A 22,586-nucleotide genomic window follows, 5' to 3' on the forward strand; every position below is an offset into this window, starting at 1 on the left:
AGAGAGGTTTTTTGAAACAAATGAATTAGGTTAATTGCCCTAATGATTTCAATGGGTCTCCTCTAGGTAAAGGTAAAGGTTCCCCTTGACAAATGTCCAGTTGTGTCCGACTCTAGGGGGCGGTGCTCATCCCCGTTTCCAGTGTTTGTCTGAAGACAGTTTCCGTGGTCACGTGGCCAGTGCGACTAGACACGGAACGTTGTTACCTTCCCACCGTGGTGGTACCTATTTATCTACTTGCAATTTTGAATTGCTAGGTTGGCAGGAGCTGGGACAAGTGAAGGGAGCTCACTCCGTCTCATGGATTCGATCTTACAACTGCTGGTCTTCAAACCTTCAATACAGAGGCATCTGCGATTTACCCCGCAGCACCACCACTTATTTTAAACCCTTTTATTAAACACAGAAGATTTGAGCAACCCTAACTTTGACTCCAAAATTTAAAAGCAGGTCAAACTTTTAATTAACTTTTTTTTTTCATAACAACTAATCCATTAACTGAAAAAAAGATTTTTCAAATGTGTCTTCTTCCTTACCACAGTTCAGAATTCTGAACAGGATTCTTCATATTTCATAGAAATATGAGGTATTTTGCCAATACAAACTCAGAGCATGGTATGTTGAATTGCATTTCTAGCCAATATTTTAGCAATAACGACTCAGACTGTCACCATGCTCACAATGGTTAGTTGGGCCCCCAAACCAACTGTTGCTGGCCCCCAGTGCAGATCATCTGAAGCAAACACAGCCTCAGCGTTAATTACAACAACCATTCAATGAGAAGTCCCATCAAAGCTAAAAGGTAGATCGCTAATGCATCTAAAGTAGCACATCTTGTTAGCCTTTTTCTCTTTTTTTCATTTCTCATGTTGTGGAACAAATTATTACACAAGTTACTATGCCTAAAACTTGTTTGTAAGCCTGTGGTTTTCCCATGGTCACAGTACATGAATAAACGGGATGTGTTCCTCTGAAATGATTTCAGCCCGAAGGGAGTATCCAGTGGAAGAATTTCTCAAAGAGTGAAGTAACTGTTAAAATGAAAGTTTATTTTCTTTCTGAATGAAACCTAAACAATCTGGGATTCGCTTGGCCCATCCCTCTATTCGTCTTGTATAAACCAAAGCTCTGAAATTATTCTCTTTCAACAACATTGTGGAAACTCCCAGGAACACTTGGAAATCACAGCCAGGATGAGGAAGAAATCTGAACATGTCAAAGAGTCTTACTTACCAGACATCTCAAAGGGCAGGCAGGTAAAAATCAGAACACGAAATAAAATCTCCATTTTCCCTCTAACAGCTCCCATTGCTTCTCTTTCTCTCTCTCTCCTTTTTTTTTTTTTAAAAAAAATGCACACTCCAGATAAGTGAAGCGAAGGCTAGGAAGGAAATGTGCCTTCATAGGAGGAAAAAGTCAGTGACGAACACTTCCTTCTATTCAATTGTTTTTGGGGAGATTTACGCCACTTTGCCCTTTCATATGAGTCTTTGGTCTGTTCTAACTATCTGTTGTAGTTTGGAAACCCAAGCAAAAAAGGGGTACATTTTGTGAAAGAAATATATTGCTTGAATTTCTTTGAAAACTCAGTTGAGAATAACGAACTGTAATTTTGTTTAATTGCCTGTCTGTGAACCATTATATGTCTGCAGGTGCTTTTGATTGGCCTATTTAAATACATACTAGATGATGCTTTAAATACCACCAGCATTTTGTAATGATATGTTATGTATCGGACGAGGAATATCACATGATTAGATACTGCAAGTGTTTCACCCTTTATGTTTAAACATCTGTGTAACAACAGAATGAAGGGCAGTATCACTAATGTGTAGGTGAACAATCTCCAGAGGTCTGGAGGGGGCACCTATATGCCTGGAAGTTGGAGGGCTTTAGCTACTCCTGGGACCCCTACGCCAAAGTTTGGAATAGCATAGCTTCTAAGGCATTGGTTCATAACCTTTGGTCCTCCATATGTTTTGGACCTCAACTTCCAGAAGCCCAAGCAACAAATCCATAATATCCAGAAGACCAACCACTGAAAAGCATTGCTCAAAAGTCTTCCTTACATTATTTAGATTATCTAGATTCTCCTGAATTCAATCAATTGGACATGTCTATTAATATTTTGCAAAGAAAATCCAGACATCACCGTCTTTTATTTGCAACATTTCTCTGTTTCCTTACTTCTTTTTCTTTTGTCATACTTGTTTCTCTTTCCCACTACACCATGGCCAGTCTAGTTATGGCATATGGGAACATCATTTAGAGGAGTTTGTGTGACTGTTTATATATACATACATACTGTGTGCTCATCTAACCCAATGGTTACTCTGGGCAAGTACACATTTCTTACCCATTATATAAGGAAACCACCATCAGACTGAAGGATGGCTCTTTCACATCCATCCTGTTCATGTCCAGTTGCATTAAAAATTGGTCTGCCCAATTTGCCCTTTTGGAGAGAGGACCTGTGAACCATAAAGCTCCTAGTTAGACTGTGCCACAGGCCTTCTTTACAAAATGTAAACATTTCTCACAGACTTGCATTCATGGATCTAGAATCTTAGGCCTGGTGATTCCTTGCCCAAGACTGCATAAGACATTTAGCTGATGTAGCTTTTCATCACTCTGTAGACATGATGTGAAAATACACAGTGGGATTTCCTGAGAGATTTTTGCCTCAGCAATAAGACTTGCAAATTAAGTCCATGTTTACCTTCCAATGATTAAATACAAAACAAAGCTTGCTGAAAGTACTGTACTTAGGAAAAAGAAACCAAACACACAGTTACAAGATGTAGGATACCTGGCTCAGCAATACTACAAGTGAAAAAGATCTCGGCATCATTGTAGATCACAAGCTGAATACGATCCAACAGTTTGATGAGGCTACTAAAAAAAGGCGAATGCAATTTAGGCTGAATTAACAGAAGTATAGCCTCCAAATCCCACGAGGTACTAGCTCCCCTCTATTCTGCACTGGTTAGGCCTCATCTTGAGTACTGTGTCTAGTTCCAGACACTGCACTTCAAGAAGGATGCTGACAAATTGGTAAAACAAGTTCAGAGGAAGGGAACAAGGATGATCACGGGGCTGGAAACCAAACCCTGTGAGGAAAGCCTGAAAGAACCGGGCATGTTTATCCTTGAGAAAAGAAGATGGAAGGGAAATATAACACTTTTCAAATATTTAAAAGGCTGTCATAAAGAGGAGAGGCAGAATCTGTTCTTGATCATCCCAGAGTGCAGGACAGGCAACGATGGGCTCAAGTTACAGGGAGCCAGAATTCTATTGACTATCAGGAAAAACTTCTTGTTAGAGCACAATGGCAACACAACCAATTACCTTGAGAGGTGGTGAGTTCTCCTGCATTGAAATTTAGAGAACTGCCTGGCAGATATCCTTTGATTTGTATTCCTGCATTGAGCAGGGAGTGGACTCGACGGCCTTATAGGCCCTTGACAACTTCAGTATTCTATAATTCTATGAAATACAAGATACAGAGCTGAGTGAAAGCATGTGATGACTAGAGATATAAAATTTCCAAAACTTTCCAATTTTCTAGAAAAACACATATATTTTCCCTGTTTTTGTTTGTTTGTTTTACACATCTAGCTATAACAGACATCTCTCACCATTTAGGAAAGAACCCGGTACCTTAATAAATGCATCACATTTGATCCTAAGAAGCAATTCTGAGTATTTTCTACCTCTCAATGTAGAAGATCAGCAATATTTGATGACAGCTAAAACAATAAACAGATAAAATACGAGCATCTTTAAATATTTTTTATCAAGTTTATTGGCTAAATGAAGCAAAGGTAACATCACTGCTTTAGAAACTCATTTTAAGATTCCATGTTGAAATCCCAGATGTTCTTGCTGAAAGGTGGCAATGCCCGTTTTAACTCTTTTTCTTAACAAACTGATCAGCACCAAGATTAAAAAAAGAAAATAAATATTAGAATCCTAGCATTCTGGTTTTGCATTCTCTCAAACAGACCTCCTTTCCATGAAAGAAATGGAAGGCTGACAACTTATTCAAAACAACAACCCCCACCCCTTTTAGTAAAAGACAGGCAAATATTTAAAATTATTACCATTTAATATATGTAGCAAAGTTTTTTTTCCAAAGTAAAATGACCCACAAGATTTACAAATACACTGGATTGTGTCCTGGAGCATAAAGCAGCTTCTAAGACAATAAATGGTATCGAATAAATATATATAAACACTGAAGAAGACAATAGACTCAACCTATTGGGAATGGCTTTCTGAAAGCCCCCCCCCCCTTGAAACGATCTGGAAGGTCACAAAAGTACAGCAAGCTCCAAGAGAATGCAGACCACTTTTACAACTTTCCTTTGTTTTAGTACTGTTGGCACAGGAAGGGTTATTTTTGTGCTGCAGCCATTGTGTTCTGCAATGTTTTACAGAATTTACTATACACATTAAATATAGAAGAGTACTTACTGGAGCTGTCATAGAAAATGCAAATGATTTTTTTTCATAGTTTCAGAAACAACCAATTTTAAATTCCTCTCTCTTTTTTGGTCATTTTTGTCTGAAACCATGATCACTTGCACCTTTTAGCACTTGTGACTTTCAGCCTCAAGAATCCCAAGTGCTCCAAATTATGTTTACCACAGAATAGGTAATAGCACTTCACAGGTACAGTTGAACACCTGACAGCCTATTTCACAAGACAGACTTGGCAAACGTTAAAGCATTTATACACATTTCTTCAGTGGAATTTCCCACCTCCAGCTGTTATAGAGCATACATATGTCACATACATTCTGTGTGGCAGATGCCATTAATACAGAGAAATAAATCTCCCATAAGATATATATGTGAAATCCAAGTGTAACATTGGTACATTAACCTTCATCAAAACTGTTTTAGGGAACTCACAATACATTCAAGGCAAGGGTCCATCAATCTTCCATGCTTTTTTGAAAGACAAAAACCATCAACAATCCTTTTACAAGTTGGCTGCAAGGCCTCTTCTGCCCCGGCTGTAAACTCCTTGAAGAAGTTGCTGGGAGGTAATGAAGCAGTTACCTCATGAGAGATTGACACCTTTTCAATTTCCTCCTTCTTGATTTCACTGGACAGCTTCAACAGAGAGCCTGCTTTCGTACAGGCTCAAAGCGTGATGCACAAATTCATACTGTTCACTTGTCTGGATCATTCCACCTCTGGGAGAAAAAAAGGAAGGGAAAAGGGTGATGAGTTTCTGTTATCTGGCTGGGAAGCCAGAGGTGGGGAGATAAATTCCCCACTGTGTCTCCAGGGAGAAGAGCCAGCCTCTGTGGCCTTGGGCAAGGTGCACAGGGAATGGGAAACCACTTCTGAGTATTCTCTACCTAGAAAACCCTGAAAAGGGTCACTGTAAGTAAGAATTGACTTGACAGTACATGATGATGATGATGATGATGATGATGATGATGATGATGATGATGATGATGATGATGATGATGATGATGATGATGATGATGATGATGATGATACTGGTTTCATAAAGTTTTGTATTATTTCAAAAGACTCCAAAACCTATCTGGCTGAGGTGACAGTGGGGGTGAAAGAAACATGACTGCTCCAAAAAAAGAAAAGAAAAGAAAAGATTGCTTTTTTCCATTTGGGATGCTTGAATGTGAGAAGTCACACTGATTACTTGGCACAGAACCAGATCTGTCATTCAACAGTAATTCTAACTACAACTTCATGTAGTCATTCTGTGTGGTTAGAAACACACAATATACTTCACTGATTGCTTCCCAAGGTAGAAGTCAGTTCACAGGTACAATTTATCATTTCTAAAATCAGATTATTCAGCTCTTATGAAGATAATGTTGTTATCTATTTGCTATTGTTCACACTGGGGATACCCAGTGTAGTGCAGTGGACAGAGTAATGGACTAGGACAAAGGAGGTCTGGGTTTGAATCGCTGTTCTGTTATGGAAGCTCACAGCGGGTGTGGAACTGGTAAAACCACTCCTTAAATATCTCACTTACTGTACCTTGGAACCTATTAGAGTTGGTAGAAATCAGTTCTGACTTATGACACATAACAAAAACATTATTCAATACATATCTTATCCCAGGATTCTTCTGAGGAACAAAGGAAAGAATGATCCATTATCAGTACTGTGACTGCTGATTTAGGCCACTTTGCATCCCTGTTCTAAGACCCAGGCAGGCTATACATTAATAATCTTAGACCTGCAGAATGGAAGGGATCCTGTGGATTGAGTTCAACCCCTGCCAAGGAGAGACAGTGGGGAATCAAACTCCCAACCTCTGGCTCCACAGCCAGAGACCTAAACTAACTGAGCTAGCCAGTTGGTTTGATGCTCAGACTCATATCTGAGCATCAAACCAACATGGTAAAGGAGATGCGTGAATGTAGTCTCTCTGTCTCTAATCTGATTATAATGGCATTCCCTTGAGGGCTTGCTAGAAGCTTGCACATCCTTCTCTTATAGTGCAAAATTTTAATATTTTGACTAATATTTAATCTGATTAATTTTAAATTTTATTAATTTAGATGCAGCTTTCCTGATTAGCATTGTAATTGCACTCAGGAAGGCATGGGAATACTGTACAGGATAACAGAAACAACCAGTTTTTAGAGATGTATGACTACCAAGAACCTGCTGTATTAGAAGCACAGTCATATATTCTGAGCAATGAAATCTGAAATCTGAAATTATTTGTTTGTTTGTCCTCCTCAGTCGTGTGCACAGTCCTCAGATGCTTGAACTAGTTGTGGATGTCATCTGGACAGAGCAACGTGCATCTTAAAACATAGAAGCAAATCAGAATCTGGCTGACAGCACAACGCACACTCATTTTTACACTAACTATGTGACCTGTCTTGCCCTTAGAGCACATGTACAAAGTGCAGCTCTTCCTGTCTTTTTTCCTAACGCCTACCAGGCTTCCTGTTTCACCAGCTGACACTGAAGAAATTCTGCAGCAGTGAATCATTTCATCTTTGGCAGCACAACTTTGTTTAATCTGACCATAAAAGTAAAGTGTGTTGATCAGACACATGTGCTAAAAGCTACAGAAAAAGTATGTGGTGCAGTTCCTGAACAGCTATGTTAATAGTTTAGAAGCTCTGGAAAATGGCTAGGGGTGAGGAAATTTGAAAAAGACAACTGTATCACATTTCCCCACTCTTCTGCAAAAAAAGGGCAGCCTTTTACAGTTGCTTTCTAATACAATTAATAAAAATAAATGAACCTATAAGATCTCCAAGACTCATATCGGAGCATCAAACCAACATGGTCAAGGAGATGTGTGAATGTAGTCTCTCTGTCACTAATCTGATTATAATGGTGAAAGATTGATCTAGACAAACTGTATAACTACATAGCAAGAAAAAATGTGAATGGATTCTCTGTGAAGTTGCACAGGGGAAGGCTGACACATAGTACTCAGCAGAAAGAGAGGAGGAAATTGGCACTCAGACTTGTTCGCAGTTTTTAAAGGTAGCTTTATTCTAGTTGCCCAGATTTGCAGGAAGCATGGTTACAGCAGAACTACCATAATAAGCTGGAAACATGTCTGAGTGATAATTTTCTCCTCTTTCTTTGCTGACTCCTCACTCTGTTTTCCCCCTTTGGTCAACTAGGTGTCCTAGTGCTAGGGTATTAAGTGGAGATGGGGGCATTCATATTCGTATACGAATACCTCCCCACAGGAGGACATAACGAGGGTCCAGCCCCATGGGACCGGATGGTCCACTCACCAATCTGCCACTGCTGCGGGCACCGTAGAGCTTTCCAATGGCGTTCAGCTCGCCACTCCTCGCAGGAGGTGGGATGACAAGCCTCCCTGCTAGGTTGAAAAGTGGCTTGTCAAATGGATCTCCGGAGTCATTACAAGGCTCTGTGGCACCTGTGGCAGTGGCAAATCAGTGAGTGGACCATCCGGCCCCATGGCACTGGACCCTCATTATGTCCACCTATGTGGAGGTATTCATATATGTTTATGAATATGAATATGAATACCCCCATCTCTAGTATTAAACCCTTCAAAGGGAGGAAGGGAGGAAGGGATGGAGGGAGGGAGGGAGGAGGAGGGAGGAGGGGGAAGGGGGAAGAGAGGGAGGGGAGGGAAAACAAGCAGACTCAGGCACTAGATTTGGGAGGAGAGGATTCAAATGATAGCCAGTTTCCCTACTGCCTTGTCTCTCTCTCACTGCTGCTGGATGGAATGGCTTCACATAGAATGGCTACAAGCCCCTCCACATCATCTCAAGTAATCACATTGCCTGAACCAATGCAAGTGCATTCACTTGCAAAAAAAAAAAAAAAAAAAAAAAAACCACCAGAGGTGGAGGAAAAAAATTGGACTAATGGATCGGGGAAAAATCTCTGGGCTGATCTACATTGACATGTAGATCATTTATTCAAATGAAAATGACATGAATCTTACTGTCCCAATCCTGACTTTTTCTCATACTGTATAATTTACCAATGTAATCACCCCCTAAGACTGCAACATGTGTGTTTAGACATGGGGCTATTCATATACGAATATTCCCGTGCAGCTGGAGCCTGAGCGCCATTCTCTTCCTGGTTGTCTAGCCATTCCTGGCAGAGGGAGGGAGGACCAGTCTCCCTGCAAGCCTACTGAGTGGCTAGTTGAGCAGTGCTCCAGAGCAACTGGAAGGAAGAGAGGGGATGTGTGAGTGGATGGTCTGGCCACAGCAGCCGGACCCTTGTTAACTCCAGCTGTGAAGGCATATTTGTATTCATATACAAATAACCCTATCTCTAGTGTTAACACACTCCCCCTAAAGAGGTCATGTCTTCTCTGTAGAAAAATATAAAAATTATCAGACTTCTTAACAGCAGAGACAGCAAATGCACTCTTATACTGTATCCCCATCATCATGTTTAGTTTGGTCCTGCATCTTTCAAGTTCCTTGATTCCTTTACTCTGTCATCAGTTCTTTTTTCGCTTTGTCCTGCATAAAATCAGAAGAGGGGTACCTGGGAGCTGAGATGTATTAGCAAGCAATTACAGACAGATTTTTCCAGTCTACACTATCTTACCTGTCTAGACGCAGCTGGCAGACAATGCTTAATGCATCAACAACTCCTTCTTCCTTCAGTTGGCGACAGCCGATAGCAGTAGCAATAAAACACCCAGTTCTTCCTATTCCAGCACTGAAAGTTTTAATAAAAAATAAACTAAATCTGAGTAGGAGTTAAATGATATTCCTTAACCTCTATCATCTGATAAGGATGCTGGAGTGTTCTCCATGGAAAAGAAGGGATGATAGACGATAGCCTAGACAGATATCCAACATGGGTGAAAGTTTCATAAAGCACGGAGGTGACTGGGGGACTATTTACAAATTGTAAACAGCTATGTGCTCTGAATCCCCCCAAAACATGAATATAAATGCTTGTGCCAAAAATTAAATCATCTGGTTTTTACTTACATTTCTAGGCATAGTTATATCTTTGTCTCTTCCTTAATCAACTGACCAATTCACAGTTCAAATGTGTAAATAGTTTCCTGGCACAGTGTGCAACCACACATGCCTCTGAAGGTGTGTCCCCCCCCCCCCCCCCAGTATAGCTGAGCGAGTTAGATCTATCTAACTGCGGAGTCAAAGGTTGGGCGTTCGATTCCACGGTGTGCTTCCCAAGAGAAGAGCCAGCCCATGTAGCCTTGAGCAAGCTGCAAAGTGCCAGGATGCCCCCAGAAAAAAGGGAATTAAACCACTTCTGATACCTAGAAAACCCTGGAAAGGATTGCCATAAGTCAGAATGGACTTGACAGGACACAGGTATATAGTATAGAAGGCATACTAAGATAGGAGAAAAGCAAAAGCGGATAATGCATCAATAGAAGAAGGTACTCCTACACAGGGATGAGAAGAGTGTGGGAAAAAGTATTTCCATTTTTTAAAAAAACTGTTGCGGTACATAAAGATGAAGAAGACACAATCTAAGCATCAAGAGTTTCTTGCAGTCCAGGAGAAATTCTATTAACTGCACTTGAATACAAATGGGGATCCTCCATAGAAACTGAATTGTGGATTTCTGCAATTGAAACTCAAAGATGCAATTCTAACAATAGGGGTTCAGATCAGCACAAGAAACTTATGGTGGCTGATTGCAGAGATTGACCAACAGAGCAATCAGTCACCAAACTACATTCTGTTGGCAGAAGTGGAAAATGGGTAAAATGAGAGAGAAGCCGATGTAGACTCATCTAAATGTCCTCCTGCCCAGGGAAACTGCCCTAATGATGACATGAAATCAGGCCAGGGTGAGAGTCATTCTAAATATTTTCTGGCATCCCTAGGCGGAGAAGAGGTGTGGGTTGAGCACAGCATCAGCCGATCTAGAGCCAGCACTTTGCCATCCTGACTTGAAATATTTTTTCCAGTCCTGTTTGTTCAAAAGTGAAGCTGGTCCTGAGACTTACCAAAAAGCTATATGGTTACTGGTTGGATGCATAATTTGTTTTAAGTGTGGATCATGCCACATTACGGAGGTGATGCAATGAAGAGAGGCAACTGATCTTTTGGAAGCAGCTTAACAATAGAGACCTTAGCTTGCATGCATCCTATTTCACTCCTCCCACTGTTGCAAGGCACTGAATACTTGCTTTCCATGAAAAAGATTCCAGCATCTGAGAAAGAATCCTATCTGAACCTGGAGATTTGCTTTCAATTTGCTTAATTCTGATTTGGCACAGGATTGTTTCCTGTGTTCTTGTTAGATAGTATCAGAGCCTGAAAAGTTACATTTAAGAAGGAATTTATTCCTGTTGCTCATTACAGTGGGTGAAAAACAATTTACTTTTGTTCCTGCCCTTATTTTTTAAAGTTTTCTGCTTTGTTATTACTTCATGTCACTTAAAAAACAAAAACAAAATAAATAAACAGCACTGTAAGGAACGGCAAAATCTGATAAGTTTTTGCCAAAATGCTAAAAACATATGGCACTCTGTCCATGAAAGCTTAGCTTAAAATATAATAGTCTTTAAGGTACAACATATTTTTCTTTTTGTTTTGTTTTGCTTTGTTTCTTTGGATTTCACCTGATGTGCTTGCATAGACTAACACGGCTACCTCTTCTAAAACTGTCAAAAAGGTTGTAAAACATCTAAAGAAGCTTTAGAAATAACATTTTCTAATAACTGGAAATCTCTTGTTACACAAATATGAAAGCATTGTTCCTACTTTTTGTATCACTTTAAAAATGTATACCCTAATTATTCATTAGGCCTTCATTACAAAAAAGCTATATTGCAAATAACTTGCATTTGTAACTTGTTGCTTCCATGCTGTGTCATGAATTTGTTACTAGTAGAAATCCCCATATACAAGTACCACTTTTCTGATTCCTTTTTTAAAAAGGTATCCCCTACAGAAAGTCTTTTTCTCATTGAATTAAGGAGCCTCGTGGCGCAGTGATTAAATCACTGTACTGCAACTAAAACTGTGCTCACGACCTGGGGTTCAAATCCCAGGTAGCCGGCTCAAGGTTGACTCAGCCTTCTATCCTTCCGAGGTCGGTAAAATGAGTAGCCAGCTCGCTGGGGGGGCAATGTGTAGCCTGCATAATTAAATTGTAAACCGCCCAGAGAGTGCTTGAAGCGCTATGGGGCGGTATATAAGCAGCACGCTTTGCTTTGCTTTTTTACTTACCTGCAATGCACAATTACAGGTCCTCTACCGACCGATGCCATCCTGTCTTCTTCTACATCCAGCATGAGCTGTAGAAGTGGTTGAGCACTATCTGGAGTTTTATGGTCTGGCCAGGATGTGTACCAATAATGTTTGACTTGACTTGACTGGCCGCCTTGCTGAAAATAATTATGCATATTTATGATGAATGATGGACAAGTTATCAATATCTACAGTCATGTGAAAAAGAATGTATACCCTCTTTGAATTCTATGGTTTTATGTATCAGGACATAATAAAAATCATCTGGTCCTTAGTAGGTCTGAAAATTAGGTTAATAACAACCTCAGATAAATGACAACACATGGCATATTACACCGTGCCATGATTTATTTAACAAAAATAAATCACATGACTGTACATCTAGATACGTACAGTGTTATACTGGCATGTTAAACAATAAAGCTGAACAGACTGATGCCTAGGACAAAGGGTGCTAACAGTTCTCCTCCCTCCATTATACTATACCCATTATTTATATAACTTTTCTGGAACCAAGTTGAGTGTTGGGGTCATTCTCTAGCAGTGGTGTAGTACGACGCCAGAGAGAGCTGAAGCATCAGCACTTTGGCTGCAGCCAGAACTCTCCAAGTGTCTCCTTATTGGCTCTGTCAGAATACAGACTGACTTGTGTCTCTTTGGACTGGACCCTTCTTCAAAACCAGCCCTGTTGCTTCCAACAAGCAAGTTATGTATTCATTCCCCCTAACTTCACCTCTTTCTCCTGTGGGTTTGGGAGGAATCTTGTTCTGCCTTGCACCCCTTCCAAGGCAGAGGGAAGTGGCTTATCTTCTCACTTGCCTGCCTGCTTGCCTGATTAGGGTGATACTTGGCTTTCTGTGCTCCAGCTTTTGTCAGTGTGCATGCACTAAACCCCAGAAAAGGAGCCATCCTACAACTCACTCGTTGGGCTGCTAAGAAATATTTCCTTCTCCCCCCCCCACCCGTGTTTTGCAGTGTCCTATTGCTGTGCTGAGGTAAAGAGGGAAGGGGGAAGATAGGAAAGCTGTATCAACTGCCACTGCTTCCACAGTTCATAAGCCATGCAAGAAGAAGATGTGTGTTGGGTTGTGTGTATCTCTGGATGATAGCTTCTCCATGCCTTCCCACCCCGGCTGTAGTTGCATCTAAGTCATAATTTGGAGCATGAGAATCTGTGTTCATGTACACTACAAGGGAAGGAAAACAGGGGAGGGAAAGGAGAAAAAGAATGTGTGTAAATCTCATGGAGAGAGCCAGTACTTGTGAGTCCCCGACTGTACGACTATCCTCCAGCACTCCAGAAACTAATAATTACATATAGACTTCAAACAACAATAACACCAATTAGTTACCTTCAATGTAAGATTGCGGACAGTATAGTTCTCACATTCTTGCACACTGTTAACAAGTACTTCCACTTTTCCATAGATCCCTCTCTTCTCTGGCCAATAAAGCACACATTTCTGGGTGGGGGGAAATTTTAAAAATGCTGGATTAAACAAAAATCTCCTTCAGATTTATTTTTGACTGAAAACCTGAACTGAGAAAAATATTCTACCCTATGATTAGATTAATGCCCTGTTCAAACTGCTGAGATAGCCAGTTATTGTACCCATTGGGCAAAATCCTGTTCACACAGGTGCAGTGTCAAGTTATGCCTCTGTAAATATGCCAGGTATTGTGTCTGGCAGCAAGGAATTGTGCCCTTCAGTTGTGTAAATCAGTCACACATCCCTGGCAAAGCCAATTTCCCATTGCGGTGGTGGAAGTGCTTCATAGATAGCACTTCTGTCTCAGTGCTTGATGGGTGCAACATCAAGTTGCACTTGTGTAATTAGGCAACAGGATCTTGCCCAATGATTTCCAAAATAAAACAGAATAAAATATACTTGTATTGGTTGTTAACCATGAGAACACATTTACAGGGTATAATGTGTATATATTTGAAATAAATAAATTGATCCTGCAGCAAAATGTTGCTATGTGGAGTGTTCCTCTTTCAGATGTGAACCAATCAAGTTATGCTTTTTTTTTATTTGCCCCCCCCCCCAGTTTTTCTGTTCCACCTGCAAAGTGTCACCTGGCATTCTGGTGTCCAATGAGTATGCCCAGCCCTCACTGATTGTTTTGGGGATTTCCTCTATACTTGCTCCACCCTTGGTTCTCACAGGCTTGCTTGATAGCTCTCCCTCTTTTGTACAGAAAATGCTGTTTTGGTTATATAAACGTCACCCCTGAACACAGGCTGCTGGTATGTGTATAGATATTATGAAAAATATATGCAGGGGAAAGTATAGGTTAAAGTTATAGCAGGAAGCAATGCACTTGTTGAAGGGTGAAATATCACATGATTCAATTAAGTCTTTCTGAGTAGGGATTGAAATTGTGATTTTGTTCATTATCTGCACCAGCCTGGTTTAAATCAAATCCACTTTCCCACATTAACCCAAAAGCAAGTCTCATTTAGTTCAGGGAGACCCACTCCCAGCAAAGGGTGTATGGGACTGCAGCCCACATAGAGTAGGATCAAAGTGTGACATTCTAAAGTTGATACTGCTAATTGTCAAGCTATAATTATTGATTATAATAAATTAGACAGCTGCTTGAATGACAAGCAAAGCAAAGCAAGGCTTTCTCCACCCCCTGGAGACAACCTCTGTGCCTCCAAGGCTTTCTCTTCCTCCAGTGGTACAAGAAACTCTGTCAAGATTGCATCTTCAAATGGCAAAAATAACAATAGGTCTTGTGGTAATTTAGGAATGAGAAACATATCTAATGAATCTCTGAAGATTCTCAGTCATCCAGGTGAGGTCATCTGGAAGTTGTGTCATGGCAACTGGACTTCCTTCTTATTAGGTTGAAACGTTTTGCTACTCATCTAAGTAGGTTTTTCAGTCTGAGGGGAGTTGGCAGGAGATCCCTGGGATGCTGCAACATGCCCTCAGTCTGAGTATTTGCGGCATACCAACCCATTTCCAGGCTATCACATAATTCAATCAGCACACTCCTTTTTGCCACAAGAGTCCAGTTGTCCAAAAATTGTCTTGTGATATTTCAGGTTTGAACTATCCTAACACCACAATTTAATTTGAAAAGCCCCCTTGTGCCCTCTAGTGACAAAGAAAATACAGAGGTTTGGGAATCAGAAGTGCTGAAAAGGCTCAAAATAACATTTCTTCCCATATCCCCCCACCAAGGGACTTTCTGAGTAAAGCTTTTTTTAAAAAAAATATTTTTTTGTGGGGGAGAGACTTGGGGATTTCAGATACTGACTCGTTTCACACTTCTGATACATCTCAAACAAATATCCCTTTCCTGTTAAGTTTCTTGTCAGCAAGTCCTTTCTTTCTTACATACACACTCACAAGTACACACACTTTCTCACACAAACACACACAGATACTCTAAAAGCTCACCAAGAAAGGATGAATCCTTAATGTAATCAAAGGTTAGCTTCATGAGTCATACCATTAGTTCCCCAGACCTATGTGCCATAGGGTCTCACCAAGGATCCCTTGCCCAAGAAAGGTTTGCAGAATATGAGCTACTAATTGATTACTGCTTGGAATATATAATATAATAAAATCATTCATTTGTTAACATTTATATCCTGCCTATCTTCCAATGAGCTGAAGGCAGTGCATGTGGCTCTGCTTCTTCATACTTTTAACTCTCAACTCTCGAGCCCCAGTTGGACAATCTAATTAATACACTACCTTGGGCCTTGTTATTCTCTTAATTTTTGCTTCAGCATTCTTCACATGGGCTTTGCAATATACAGATTCCCCAATAAGCTACTTGAAATGTGTTGTCCTCTCAGGAATCACAATATGACTTATTTGGATCTGGAACATACAAACCTCTGTGTTTGCAGTAGCAAATAAGATGGCACAGTTACTCTTTTATAATCCCAACAGCTCTTAATTCCTTTGCCAGTGTTGCTTTATAGAATGTCAGAAGATCATTTGTAAACACAATTTTTCTCCACATAGCCTGGGAACCACTTACGATGTCTCTCCTTCTTCTAAAGAGGAAATTGTCCTTGTCAACCCACAACAATGCAGATAAATTGCATTGTAAGGAGGTGGGGTGATTCAGGTAAACACAGGGCTTCTGGATATGTTGGTTGGCAAGGACTGGGTGTTTTTTTTCAAGTAATTCTTTTCAAACAGCCTTGGAAGTGTTTAGAAATGTGGCATTTCCTTTGGGAAAATATTTCTTCTGGAGATATGGGATCGCAGGGTAGGTTTTTAAGAAATATTTATATCAGATTAGATAAATAACCATTTATACAGTTGTCCTAAGATATTACACTATTGGAAGGCTATCATTGATTAGTGCTTCCTACCAAGCTCAGGGTGGGATCATATGGGGAAATAGATCACAATCTGGACCCCACTGGATCACTCCACAATCTGGAGTGATCCAGTGCAATTTTTCCCTTGGCGATCACACAATGCATAGAGAAACGTGCTCCTGCCCAACCGTGATCCGTCCCCAAGCTGGACCTTTCTGGTTCCAGCTGTAGGGCTTCTAATTTTGGGTGCCAGGCTGGAATGATTCTCTGGCAGATAGAAGGGTCTTTTCACGATACCCCAAATCTTCCATGTTAAATAGCTGCCTCACTGTGCCTAACTTTAGAGCCAATACTGTTAAGATAGCATGTTCCCTTAGAATGCAATATTTTAGATGTTAATACATATGTTTTGGATCTATTCACAATTATATAGATCCTCTGTAGCATTCACCCTAAGTTATGTAATAAGATATGTAGTATTCATGAGTTATATGCTAATGTGGCTGAGAGGTGGGGCCTCAAGAGATGTTAAAAGGTGGAGCTTGGGGGTGGAAAGTCAGAGGAGTCTGTGTTAGGAATCGGAGAGAAGGATAGTGTAGGGTCTGAGGAATGATTAGTAACCTGTGATATTTAATATAGAAGATTAACATTGATGCTTGGTGAAAGTGAAAGAATATGCTTATGAATTATCCTAGAAACCATCTGTAATCAATAAACCTGTTCTATTAAAACGTCAGTACTGAATGGACCTTCATCTTTTCTAAGTAAAATACATTGAAAAGGAGATCAACTGGTGGCAGCGTGTCAAGAGGTTTTTTTTTGCCTTTGTGAGCTCTGTGTTTGGGGAGACAAGCAGGGGCTACGAGGGTGAACGTCACAATCCTCCATGTGCAAATGCAGAAACTGCCCATCTGCTTGCAACAAACCCTTGCACTGACAAAAGGAATGAACAGGATTTTGCTCAATGAGACATATTTTCCCCCACATACAGATTGGACTGGACTAGTAAAGAACACATAATCACAGGCAGGACTGTGTTGCAAATCTGTTATTCATAGATATTGACATTATCAGAAGGTAGGATGGCTGATAGTATGCAGCAGGGTTTACTTGAAGTGGAAGTTAAGGTATATATAAAAAAAGTGCAGCCCATTGGCTGAAATCCTGTTGTAAGTAAGTTATAGTAGAGTAGACCCTAGTAAGTTGTACTAGAGTAGGCCCACTGAATCAGTGGAAATTTTATGAGTCAACTCCTCCATATGTTTAATTCATTCAAATGGGCCAATTCTAGTTGTGCCTTATTGATTCCAGTTAATTCCTGTCCTCTTTCCTTTTTTCTCTCTCTTTATTTGATTTATTTTGTATTTTTCCCATCTTACAGAATCATTTAATTAATTTGTTATAAATTTTTCTTGAACTTGTTATGCTTTATGTTTTAAGTTGCCTAGAGTGGTCGAAATGACTAGATAGGCGGGGTATAAATACAATAAATAAATAAATAAATAAATAAATAAATAAATAAATAAATAAATAAATAAATAAATAAATAAATAAATAAATAAATAAATAAAGTAAGCTCATGGAAGTGAATGCAGAGTCGTTCAATGAAAGAACAACTCTGCATTCACCAAATCTCCACTGATTCACTGGGCCTACTCTAGTACAACAACAGAGAACTGCAAGTGAGAGAACTTCAGCTCTATAGCAAAGAAACGTCTCTTTTCTCTGTCTCATCCATCTCCCATCTCTGTTCCCAAATTACTAAGGAAAAGCCTAGGTATGTCTAATAGTGCTCAGAGTTACCCTCTGTGCCTCTGCCTTTCCTTTCTCTCTCTTCCCATTTTCTATTTGTCTTTCCTGATTCCAACTGTAGGCTTCAAAGAAGGCCAAACCCTTTTAATGCAACCCTGCAAAACACCATATGCACAGATGGCATCATAACCATCACTACCACCACCAAACAAATGTTTGGATCCAAACATAGGCCAAAATCCTCTTGGAAATATGTGTGCACAAGATAATGAAGCTCACTATGGCTAACAGATGAGGTGCTGCATGTGCACCGAGTGTGCAGTCATGACATATGACAAATAACCAACACCTTGTCCAACACCTACAGCAACTTTCTCAATTCCCCTTGAGTGTATCCAGTAAGATTTTGGCCTTGGTCAAACTTAAGGAATGGCTAAGTATAAATTTGTCATCATTGGATCCAGACTTAGTAAAATACAGAGCAGACTTACTAAAACCAGTGGGATTTAAGTTACTCATGTTTAAGTCTCACTGACATGAAGTACCTCCTCCACCTAACATTGGCCATTTTGTTTTGGGATCATGGATCATAGTACTGGCTATCTGCACATTCAGAAAGTTAACATTCATGATTTAGTAAGCTGAGAAAGCATACCTCATTCTTCTCCTTCAGTTTTGTGATCATAACAATAACAGGACTGTTCTCTTGCCATACCATCAGCCAGAAATCATTCACTGTATTAATCATGGGCCCCTGGGTTGCAATGAAAGTCTTCTCCTGGCCACCATAACCCTGATTTAGACACAGATGCAAGAAAGTCACTTTAAAGGTTAGGATTCTCATGGGGATTGAAAGAGATGGACACCTCAACAAGGAAAGAACTACCACAAACTTTCCATTGATGGATCACTTGTTATAGGGTGTATGGTCCCTTGGTTCTTCATTTCATACACAAAGGAGTGAAGGGTAGCTGAACTGGCCATAAGAAAAGTTTCACCAAAACTAAAACAGAACCAACCAACCAACCAAGATCTCTATTAGCATAATATTTTTCTAGGCATACTCAGAGTTCTCAAAATATTATGCAAGCTTCTTAGTTCTTCAGAATTCTTTCCTAAGTTAGATAGTAAACCAAACAAAAGCTCTGTGTAATGAGGGAAGAAGCAGCTGATATTTAAGCCATTTTACCTGCATTTGAAAATTATAAATTGTCTGTTTATTTCCCTTTTTCATCAACTTCAGGAGCATTAGGTTAGATGGCATGAGTAGTATAACTCCTTGAACAGGGCTCATGTTGTAAACATCACTTACTTTTACATTATCACTTTATTTCTTTTTATTACCTAGTATGATGAGGTGATAAACATGATGAGGTGGATGTCCAGTGTGGTGTATTGGATGGAGTTAGGAATCCCCACTTAGTCGTGGAAACTCACTGGCGGTGTGGAATTGGTAAAGCCACTCTTTAAATAGCTCACTTGCCTTGAAAACCCTACTAAGGTTGCTGTAAGTTGGTTCTGTCTTCATGGCACACAGCACAATGTGTACTGAGGCATTCTAAAGAACATGAAAGCTTGCATGGTATTTTGTAACATTTAATATGGCCTAAATAACATATTATGCTATTGTGGATTTTAATGCATTTATATATGTGACTTCCATTGTGCACAACATTTTACCGATGCAGAAATCAGCAAAGAACCTATTTGCCTTTATGTCACAGGCTGTTGCTAGAGCATCATGGAAGGTATTATGGTTGAAAAAGGAATGATATATAACTCACTTGAATCAAATGTTGTTTATTGTTCCACAGCAAAATGAAATAAAATATGGTATATCAAATGACAACATGCATTCATTTAGAATCAAAGCATCATAGAATAATTGAGTTTGAAGGGGCCCAGAAAGCCATTGAGTCCCACCCCCGGCTCAGTACAGGAATCCAAATCAAAGTATGTCTGACAGATGTACTTACCCTGATGTAGTTAGCATTTATATAGGTGCTCAAGGCATCTCCTGGGTATTTTGGTTTCAAACAGACCCTGCTTACAGGATCTGGAAATACAATGACAATCTGTTGACTTTTAAAAACTGCAGAAGCTATTCATTCATTCATTCTACTTGTATACACTTCATAGTGTATTAAATATGGAAGTGCTACAAAGATAGTATTACAGCTGACTTGTGCACTAGCCAACGATCTTACCACTGCTGGTTTGCTTATGCTAACCAGCCCTGTCAAAGTTTATGGCCAGTGTTAATAGTGTGATAGACATTTCCTGTTGTCTGATCCTACAAGCATGATCACTTGCACATAAACAATACTACAGTGGTGCCCCGCAAGATGATGTTAATTTGTTCCACGAAAATCGCTGTTTTGTGAAAACATCATCTTGTGAAATGCGGTTCCCCGTTGGAATGCATTGAAATCCATTTAATGCGTTCCAGTGGGGAAAAATCGTCATCGTTTTGCAAAAATCTCCCATAGGAAAACCATTTTGTGAAGCACGGATGATCTGTCAGAACTGCTGTCTTGCGAAAAATGGTCCTGAAAACACCCGTTTTGTGAGTCGTGGAACTAGCTGTCAAAATCGTTGTCTTGCAAAAAATGGTCCCCCCAAAAAAACTGTCTTGTGAAGCACGGTCTGAGACATCGTCCAGCGAAAATCGCCCATAGGAAACACCATTTTGCGAAGCGCTATAGCGATCGCAAAAACTCATCGTCTAGTGAATAAACTGTTTTGCAAGGTAATTGTTTAGCGGGGCACCACTGTACATGTCAGGCATCTGATGAAGTGGACAGTAATCCACAAAAGGTTGTCCTGAAATAAATCTATTATTCTTAAAGATTCTTTCTTTTCCTAATAATTGTGTGAATGCTTATAAACATTTGGATTCAAAAACTTGAGGTATTATGACTGAAATCCTATTACAAGCATACATTGTAACTTCCATCAGTCCCAAATTGCCACCAGTTAAAAAGTCAGTGCTTTTCTGGTTGTGCACCAGGTCATGCCACTTTTGCTTGATAAAAAAAAAAACTAGAAATGACTTCTTAAATTGTGAAGTTGCTGTTGAAAGTTATGCATATTGTCATAACTAGCAGGATTCTGATTAGAGATGGGCAAAAACTTTGGTTTGTGCCAGCTTGTAAGCATGGCACCACAGATGCCATGTGTTCCCTTTCCCCACCTCCCTGGCCAATGACCTAGTCATCAGTCAGAGCGCACTCCTCTCCTCCTCCTCTTTGGCTGTCCGACTATTCCCCCGATAAGAACACAGGTTTGCCTGCCCTGCCTCTTTATCTGATTGGGCGATCAACCAAGGAGGTGGGGCAGGGAAGCCCATGCTCCTGTTGAGGACTGGTCAAACAGAGGAAGAAGAAGAGAAAAGGAATGTGTGCCGGCTGGTGAGTGGGGGAGGTAGGGAAGGAAACATGCAGCACCTGTGGTGCTGACCATGTGTACGAACCCGTATGAACCTCCGAACCAAGGTCTGTGCCAATCTCTAATTCTAATCATTGGTTTCATGTACTGAAAGCATGGATGATTCAGGACCACGGGAATCTCCTCCCTCAAATCGTAGGGTGAGTCGGTAACAGACCATGAACTGTACTTCTGCATCAGTTTTCATAAAATTTAACATGGTCATCAAAATGGCATAATGCTAGTTGACAAATTAGTTTTGAATTCTGAATTAGTTTTGAATTCTGAAGAAAGATGTCTTACTCACAACACTGAATAAGTTATAAATACCTTTGAGAAAGATAAGTGTTCCCCACATTGAAAGGATGCTAGACCATCAAATCATGACAATTTTGTCACTGAAGTACTAAGGATTATCTTGCATTATTTCTGATCAATTAAGACTAAAAAAAAAAAATCAGAATTCCTAAAAGCTGTCAGCTGTTTTAATACAAGGCACTAGCAAAATTCTAAGTGGTGGAGAGGACAGGGTAGAGTTATCAGCCTATGGTCCTTTCCAAGGAAAAAAGAGAGCTATCATTTCACACATCCCTTGTCAGTCATGAAAGGTGCCCTAGTTCAAGAGGCACACCCAGTGCTGGGAATGGAAAAGCTGACCTAAGCAGTGGACCAATAATAGGAAATGGCAGGACTGCCTTGCTGGATAAAATGCCAGACTGATAAATATCTCAGTTGAAACAGACTTACTTGGAAGAATGGTCTTATAGCGATTTTTAGTCCCATGACTTGGTATGTCAAGTTCTTTTGGATCCACAAAATTCATGGGGATTTCCTACAGAGGAAAGAACAGCATAGCACAACCAAGTAGCATTAGCATTTATAATGGGCCAAGAACCCCTTGCATAAATATACATAATGAAGCGTCAACAGAATGTAGCAGACAAATTGCATCCATTGGGGCTGTGGTGGATGGGTCAGAGGTTAGTAAGGCTAACAGATAGTCAGAGATGTTATGGTAGACTGAATCAGGAGTAAACCTGGCTATCCCCCCAGGCCAAAGAACCACATAATTCAGACACTGGTCCAGAGGAAGGGGGGAAAAATCATCCTAGGCCTATTTACTTGTTCATTCACAGACGTGTGCACCTAAGCCACACACCAGACTATATGCCACCCACTCTGTAGACCCCAAAGAATCAAACCAGCACTCCACTCTCTGATAAAGAACATCCCTGTATGGCCAGGTCTGTAGAAAGCCAACTTTATGGCAGCCAGTAGACTTAACTGTGTTTTTATCTCTTGCAGACACTTTTATGCTGCTATGCAATACTGGCAGAAAAACATATTTTTTTGTAAAAAAAAACCCATTCATATATGAAGAAAAAGGTTTAAAATGTGCT

The 22,586-nt window shown here is 40.1% G+C and overlaps 2 protein-coding genes across 4 annotated transcripts in view; both read right to left on the minus strand.

Moving 5' to 3' along the window:
* PTPRB (protein tyrosine phosphatase receptor type B) overlaps positions 1–1,372 on the minus strand; it is an 85,839-nt gene extending 84,467 nt beyond the window's left edge. For both annotated transcript variants that reach the window (XM_073000379.2, XM_020786007.3), the window contains exon 1: positions 1,234–1,372. In XM_073000379.2, the coding sequence (XP_072856480.2) occupies positions 1,234–1,309 (76 nt within the window). In that variant the 5' untranslated portion in view covers positions 1,310–1,372. The remainder of the gene's footprint in view (positions 1–1,233) is intronic.
* A 2,415-nt stretch (positions 1,373–3,787) lies between these two features.
* Positions 3,788–22,586, minus strand: part of PTPRR (protein tyrosine phosphatase receptor type R) — a 130,264-nt gene continuing 111,465 nt past the window's right edge. For both annotated transcript variants that reach the window (XM_020786087.3, XM_073000378.2), the window contains 7 exons: positions 21,934–22,018; positions 19,737–19,816; positions 18,416–18,553; positions 13,064–13,174; positions 11,691–11,848; positions 9,076–9,189; positions 3,788–5,204 (listed from right to left, as the gene is read on the minus strand). In XM_020786087.3, the coding sequence (XP_020641746.2) occupies positions 5,111–5,204; positions 9,076–9,189; positions 11,691–11,848; positions 13,064–13,174; positions 18,416–18,553; positions 19,737–19,816; positions 21,934–22,018 (780 nt within the window). In that variant the 3' untranslated portion in view covers positions 3,788–5,110. The remainder of the gene's footprint in view (positions 5,205–9,075; positions 9,190–11,690; positions 11,849–13,063; positions 13,175–18,415; positions 18,554–19,736; positions 19,817–21,933; positions 22,019–22,586) is intronic.

This window comes from Pogona vitticeps, chromosome 5, assembly GCF_051106095.1.
Source record: "Pogona vitticeps strain Pit_001003342236 chromosome 5, PviZW2.1, whole genome shotgun sequence".
NCBI lineage: Eukaryota > Metazoa > Chordata > Lepidosauria > Squamata > Agamidae > Pogona > Pogona vitticeps.